This window comes from Acanthisitta chloris, unplaced genomic scaffold (assembly GCF_000695815.1).
Source record: "Acanthisitta chloris isolate BGI_N310 unplaced genomic scaffold, ASM69581v1 scaffold15910, whole genome shotgun sequence".
Classification (NCBI taxonomy): Eukaryota; Metazoa; Chordata; class Aves; order Passeriformes; family Acanthisittidae; genus Acanthisitta; species Acanthisitta chloris.
In genome coordinates this window covers 71,526-78,887 of record NW_008653528.1, presented here as the reverse complement: position 1 = coordinate 78,887, position 7,362 = coordinate 71,526, and the positions used below count along the sequence as shown (strand labels likewise).

Sequence of the window (7,362 nt, the reverse complement as noted above, 5' to 3'; positions counted from 1 at the left end):
GAGCAAGTGGTTTTTCAGCTCTGTGAGTGAGCAGAAGGATGAAAGAGAAGATCTGCATTGATTCAAACCCAACTGAATTTGGGTTGTTTTCTGTTTCTTTTCGCTTCAATGAACACAAACCTGCAGGATCCAATCTCATTTGTGCCTTTCACAAAGTGAGGCTGTCCCCTTTCTTCTCTGTTCAACTGTAGTTTCAGTGTATGTCACTCTGTTAGGACTGTGTCACCCAACCATGATGGACACAGCTCTGCCTCACCTTGTATGGTTTCTGCCCATAGCTGAAGGCCTCCCACATGGTCACACCATAGCTCCACACATCACTCTTGCTGGAGAACTTGTGAAAGAGGATGCACTCTGGGGCATACCACTTCAAGGGCCACTTTCCTGCTGTCCTGGCCTGTAGCAAAGCAAACAGGAACATTTCCACCCTGAGACACAGACTGCTGTGAGCTGAACTTGAATTCTGCTTTGCTCAATGTTTGTGTGAAATGCAATCCCACTCTGTAGAAAAAAATCCTCTAAACCCTGAGCCCCAAACCCTGATGTGCTGAGAGCAGGATGCTGTCTTGTGGTGCCACCCTCCTTCTTCTCACAAGTCCTAGGGCTCAGTTTAATCAGAGAATCATAGAATGGTTTGGGTTGAGAGAGACCTTAGAGATCATCTTGTTCCAAACCCACTGCCCTGGGCAGGGACACCTTCCACCAGCCCAGATTGCTCCAAGCCCCATCCAACCTGGCCTGGAACACTCCCAGGGATGGAGCAGCCACAGCTTCTCTGTCCAACCTGTGCCAGTGCCTCAGCACCTCACAGGGAAGAATTTCTTCCCAATATCTAATTAAACCTACTCTCCTTCAGCTTAAAGCCATTTCCCTTTGTCCTGTCACTACATACCATTGTGAAAAGTCCCTCTCCAGCTTTCTTGGAGCCCCTTTAGGCACTGGAAGAGGCTCTAATTTCTCCCTGGAGCTTCTCTTCTCCAAGCTGAACAGCCCCAGCTCTTCCAGCCTGTCTGCAGAGCAGGGAAGCTTCAGCCCTGTAATCAACTTAGTGGCCTTGTCTGGACACATTCTAACAGGTCATCTTTCTTGTGCTGGGAGTCCCAGAGCTGGACACACTTTTTCAGGTGGGATGTCTCTTAGTTGTGCACTGATACACACTGCTGGGAAGATCAGCCCTGGCTCACTCTTCACCTTCCTCTCCCTGCTCTTTGCTCTGGCTCCTCTCATCCCATGGCACTGCATCCCCCTCGCTGCCTCTTCACCCATCTGAATTTCCTCCGTGTCACCCAGAGCTTTGAAAACCTCTTTTTAATGTCACAGCAGTAAGGCCAACCAAAGTGTGATTTAGTTGTGCAGCTGGACTTGTGAGGAGCCCAGACCTGCTACCTCTGAGGGGTCTCAGCCCTCCTGCCAGGAGAGCTCCTGTTGGCTGTACAGATCCTTTGTTGTGCTTAGACTTACCCTGTAGTAGCTGTCATCAGCACCAAGAGCCTTGGAGAGTCCAAAGTCACTGATCTTGGCATAGTGCTGGTTGACCAGCAGGACATTTCTGGCTGCCAGGTCCCTGTGGACAAAGTTCTTTTCCTCCAAGTATTTCATCCCCATGGATACTTGGTGCATCAGCTCCACAATATTGCTGACTGTAATTTCATCTCTGGGGAAGATGAAAGGAAAATGCAGTAATTAAAGGACCTGCCATGGTCCCCTGTGAGTTTTCTAACTGCAAGGGAGAAAGAACATGGACATCTCTGCTCCAGAAACATCAGTCCCTGTTACCTCACCTGGAAAGATAATCTCTCTGCTGTTAGCAACTTCCCTGCACCTACAAAGCAAGGCTTCCCTGGTAGCAGATTTTGAAGAGGACTGCAGAAAATCAGCCAGCCACATCTTATTCAGTACTCACTTCTTGGAAGCCAAGAACTTGTTGAGTGGTCCTCCAGAAGCCATCTCCATCACCAGCATCAGGGACTCTGCCTCGCAGACCCCGATCATGCGAACAATGTAGGGGTTGTCCAGCTGATGCATGATCTGAGCTTCCTTCATCATCTCATCCTTCACTGTTTTCTCATTGTTGCTTTTCAGCACCTTTATAGCCACATCAATCTGCTTCCTGCACAGGGGGCAAGAGGAACACACGTGGGGTGAACTGACCAGCAGCTGGACACAGGTATCACAGCAAGGAATGTGAAACACTTCTCATGTGATGCTGTTTGATCTCTCAACAACCTGTTTTGGAAGAGCCCTGTACCATACTGGTATCCCAGGCCAAAGAGAAAACCATCACATCGTTCCTGTAAGTATAGGTCAGTAGCTGCCATCAGTAGAGCTGCTGAGATCTGTGTGGTTGTTGCCACTTTCCAAGGAGGAAACTGAGGCACAAACTAGGCAAAGGCCATTTTTGTGGGTTCATAGACAACCAGCCACAGAGACAAGACTGGTACATCTTCTCAGTCACATTCCTTTGCCCTGACATGGACCAAGATGTCCTCAGGAGCATGGACCTACTCCTCTGAGCCCAACAATTACCTTGAGAAGTGGCAGTTGTATGCCCAGGAGTGTGCAGTGCAGGTTACACACTCAGGGCAATGAGGCCATCACTAAAAATCCATGGAAAGTCCTAGAGTTATAGTATCACAGCACAGTGTCACAGAAACATTAAGGTTGCAAAAGACCTCCAAGATCACCAAGCCCAACCTTTGCCTGAATCTCCCCATGCTCACTAAACCATATCATGAAGGGCCACAACCACTTGTTTTTTGAACATTTCCAGGGATGGTAAATCCACCATCATCACTGACCTTCCAGACTGTCTCTTATACCTCCACCCCATTATCATTTTGGAGTCCATCTAGCTAGAAACAGGATCACTGGGAACACCTCTGATCCCAGCCTGGATCACTCTCCTCCAGCCTCCTCATCACCCTTCAGGGCAACACTCACTTTCTCATTTTGTAGACTCCTTTCTTGACACAGCCAAAGTTTCCTGCCCCCAGTTCAACTTCATCAATCATCAGGTGGTCTCTCTTCAGGAAAAGTTTCTTATCCTTCAGTTCCTCAGGATCACTGTATGGACTCTCGTAGACACTGGTGTCCATGGGCAGCAGACGAGTCTTCCCAGCACCTTCCCAAGAGATGCAGTTGTTTATAAACAGCATTCCCTTCCCCATCCCTCTCTCCCTCACTGATTGGGAGGGTTTTCTCTAGCCTCTTGGCCATTCTCCTTCAGACACCAGTATTTATCCTCCCTCCTGGGCATCTCCCTTCCTTTCACAACCCACAGCCTCTCCTAGTCACAGCTGCTGAAGGGTTAACTAGGTAGTTGGATGGGGAGAGGTGTCTGAGCATTCCCACTCCATATATCAGACCCTGCAGGACCTGCTTGACTTCATCCCACTGAAATACAACAGAATACACTGATTATTTAGTAGGCAGGAGGGAAGATGGGGATAGGATGGGGCTTGATTTACTGGAGAAGATGGAATGGGATAGAGCTGGATTTACTGGGAGCTGGGTGTGGACTCTGGACCCTGAAATGTCTGGGATGCTCCTGGGTGCCTTTGTAAGAAAGGGGGTTTGTAGCAGGGCTACAGGCAAACCCTGTGGCTCCTGTGGCCTCCCCAGGCCCTGTGCCCTGTTAGGAGGAAAAGGCTTTTGGAGATGCTCACCTACAGGTTCTGGTGTGTATCCATCTGCATTGAGAGGCCCAAGGTTTCTCTGGAAAAGAAACAGGGATAAAGGAGCATGGAGAAACTGCTTCAGTTTGAAAGGAAGAAGAAAGCAACAGGGAACCCCTGCACCCTAGCAGAGCCCCAGCTGGTGATTCCCTTAGAAGTTCCTGATGTGTGCCCAAGAAATTGGAATGGTATCAAGCCAACTTTACTCTTCCAGTCCCATCTGGCAGGTATCCCCACTGCAGGGGCACAGCAGGGATCAGATCCTGGGGGAATTCAGTGAAAGGAGCTCTGAACACAGCATCCTCCTCCAGCCCCTGGGGGCTGTGCAGAGTGAGGTCCTCTCTGTTTCCCTGGCCAGTAAGGAGCAGGCACACAGCACTGCATTTTGCTCTCTGCCCCTTCTGCTTTCCCCATCTCAGAGCAGTCTGCAGCTTGCTTTGAGCCAGGAAGAGAAGGCAAGACTAGAGAGGCAGCTGAGCTTGCAGCCAGCACACCTGGCTGCCTGAGGAGTGAGCCCTGTGAGCACTCAGGGACTGTACCCCCTGTCCCAAGAGCAGAGAGTGACACAGTAGTGTGGAACACATTTATCCAGCACAGCTTGCAGCAGAACCACCATGCCATGGGAGTCCATCAGGGATTGTGAAAGCACTCTGAGATGATGGGTGAGTACTCCTACCTCGTTCAGCCTCCACTGGGATCTGGGATGGGTTAGGATCCCCCAACCTAGCTGGTTTCAACACAGCTCAGCACTCGGAGCAGTGACTGAGCACAGACATCCCCCAAGGCTGGGGATGCTGAGGGAGCACAAAGACCTGGCTGGTGGCCAGTGGGCAGCAGCAAGGCTGAGTCTTCCCAGAATCTGACCATGTCTTCCCTGCTCCTGCCTGGCAAGGCAGGCAAGGGGAGAGAGCTCCCCAAGGATGGGGCCCACATGTTGCAAGGAGCACAGTATGAATGGAAACCATTTTCAGCTCTAACAGTAGCTGTGCCCAGCTATTCCTCATCCTCATCCAAGCTGGAAAGGGGACAACATTGCAGCTGGGCTTAATAGAGTCCATTGGAGTTACAGAGGTTTAGAGAAAAACAGAGTTTGAAGAGCAGTTTGATCAGCAAAGCTTGAAATGTAAGAACATTAAATCACTGAGGCAGCAATAAAACAGACCCTCCCCAAAACTTACGCTCACAGAGGGGTGGGTTGGTGGAGCTGGTGCTGCAGATACTGTAAATCAGGAGAGAGAAGTTCTTATTAAGACTCTTCCTACAACCCAAGCAGGATCAGAGCATCAGACCTTGAAGAACTGTGTTTGATCACATCCCACTCACCCCCAAAGGATGGTTTCCACAGCTTTAGCCAAAAACACTGTGGAAATGTGCCTGGAGGGAGGTGTTTTTCCCAGATCAGCCCTCAGGGAAAGTGCAGGCCCACTGAAGCACCCTATAGTCCCAGGGCAGGGACTGGCTGACCTGTACCCCAGGAAAGGAAGGGTCCCATGGGCAGGCTCTGAAGTGATGTTTGTGACATTTGGACTAGCACAAAGTGACCCATGGTTTGGATTGTTCAGTTCCAGGGACCCACCAGGACCCAGCCTTGCAGGACATGTTGTTTTCTGCTGCCTTAAAAAGCAAGTCATGTCCAGAATCCCTCTGTTTGGCACCTAACCCATTTGGAGCACTGATTCCCCCCATCTATTCCTGCCTTTGGGAAACTTTAGGCCAGGTCTGGAGGGTAGGCACTTTCAGCAAACAACATGATGTGAGACTTGCCCAGTTTGCCAAAGGACCAGAGAACTCATTGCTCCCTCACCACCAAGGTCTGAGCAAGGCTGGACATGGTGAGGGAAGTTTGGCTTGACACTGTTCAAACTGGCACCACTTGGTGGCAAAGCAAGGCCAGGGATGGCATTGAGAGATGTCAGCTCACCTGGCATGTTGGGGTTGGGACAGGTTTCCTTCAGGTAGAAAATCAGCCCATCTGGTTTAAGTTTTAGATATTCCACCAACTGGGAAAGAAATCAGAGGAAAATGAGATTATTTTGAGGAGAAAATATCTCTTTTCTTTCTTTTTTTATTGAAGGCAAATTTTGTGGCTTGTGGCAATGATTCCTTTCAGATTTATGGCAGGGAGGGACTAGACTCTTTCTTTCTTTCTCTATTTATGTACTTGGGGACCTCCCTACAGTAAGTGCTTGTGTTCCTGGATATCTGCCAGAGCTGGGAAGAACTTGTGAAAATAGATAAGAACCAAAAAAAGACAAAAGCAAAATCTCCAGTAGGAGTGCAAGTAGGGCACATTTTCAGTGCAATGTTATTGCTATCCCAGCCAGAAAGGTTTTTAACTTCTGTTGTGTCTGATAAAGCCTGAGAGAAACCTTTTCCTCTCTCAGAGGAACTCCAGGGTTAGTTTTGTGTATCCCAGACAGTTTTTCACTGCAGCACCACTGGATCAAGCACAGTGAGGACTTGACTCTGGCTGGAGACAACCAGCCCAGCCCTGAGCACCAGACCACAGGGGAGACAAGGCTTTTTCTTCCCCTCCTGTCTGGCTCAGATTTCAGCTGCAATTGGAAGCCTGGCATGGTTCTGTTGCCATAAAAATGCCCCAAAGTCTTTGTTTGCAATCACATTCAGAGTGAAAACAGTCCTGGGAATTTGGAAAATTCAGCAAAACAGGCTTATTGTTCCCCAGACAGCCTTGTCCAGGAGGAAGCACTGCTATCTGCTCCCTGGAGCAGGTCTGAGGTGTGTGCCATGGGGCAGAGCCCAGCTCTGGAGGGGCACGGATGACCAGGAGTGCCAAGAGTTGCTGGACCATGTGTTTCATTCCTTAAAAACCCTGACTCACCTTCATGAGAACTGCTGGAGCATCACAGCCACTTCCCAAAGCCCCTGACTGTCTAGGATGACAGGATGTGTCTCCTGGCACTTGGATCTTCAGTCATGTATGGAGTTTGGCAGCTGGCTCAAGATTTCTGCCCTCCCCTAACTCTCTGCACAGAATTCAGTCCCTTGGAACAGAGTGGAATTCTGCACCCAACAGTTTTACCAGTCTTGGAGTAGTTTGAGGGACACAGAGGAGGGACAGCATGGGATGAGGAATTAAAAGGATTTCTGGAAGGAGCTACAACCACCTATGGATGGTTTTAAAGCCTTTAAAGCTCCAGATGGGCTTTCCTGTCCCTCAAGGCAGCTATGACAAGGGAAAAGTGCCTTCTCTTTCTCAGGACACCAGTGGTGAGCACCCCCCCAGCACAGTACCTGCCAGAGTGTGTCGAACTTGGTCCCCTCGGGGATGGAATACTTGCCAGACTTGTCCTGGTCTATCCGGTAGTGATAGACAGTTTTGCCATAGACAAGGGACAGAGCATAGGCTCTGTTTTCCTTTTTCTCTCTCAGCCTGGTAGGAAAGACAATGTTTAAAAGTAGGTCTAGGCTTTGCCCTGCAAATTGTCACAGCTGCAGGGGTGGGTGGGCATGTGGTAAGGTCATTTTGCAACCTTCCCAACATCCTTCTGGAGAGGCTGAGGAGAGACCCTTCAGCTTCTTGTCCTTCTCATAGAATCACAGAATAGGCTGGGTTGGAAGAGACTAGCCCAGATTGCTCCAAGTCCCATCCAACCTGGCCTGGAACACTCCCAGGGATGGAGCAGCCACAGCTTCTCTGGACCACCTGTGCCAGTGTCTCACCACC

The 7,362-nt window shown here is 49.8% G+C and overlaps 1 protein-coding gene across 1 annotated transcript in view; it reads right to left on the bottom strand.

Moving 5' to 3' along the window:
* Positions 1 to 256: 256 nt before the first annotated feature.
* Positions 257 to 7,362, bottom strand: part of ZAP70 (zeta-chain (TCR) associated protein kinase 70kDa) — a gene marked incomplete at its 3' end in the record, with an annotated part of 10,506 nt that continues 3,400 nt past the window's right edge. The window contains exons 3-10 of the mRNA XM_009081490.1: positions 6,930 to 7,068; positions 5,596 to 5,674; positions 4,853 to 4,893; positions 3,666 to 3,714; positions 2,941 to 3,121; positions 1,904 to 2,110; positions 1,462 to 1,654; positions 257 to 397 (exon numbers count right to left, since the gene is read on the bottom strand). Coding sequence (XP_009079738.1) covers positions 257 to 397; positions 1,462 to 1,654; positions 1,904 to 2,110; positions 2,941 to 3,121; positions 3,666 to 3,714; positions 4,853 to 4,893; positions 5,596 to 5,674; positions 6,930 to 7,068 — 1,030 coding nt within the window. The remainder of the gene's footprint in view (positions 398 to 1,461; positions 1,655 to 1,903; positions 2,111 to 2,940; positions 3,122 to 3,665; positions 3,715 to 4,852; positions 4,894 to 5,595; positions 5,675 to 6,929; positions 7,069 to 7,362) is intronic.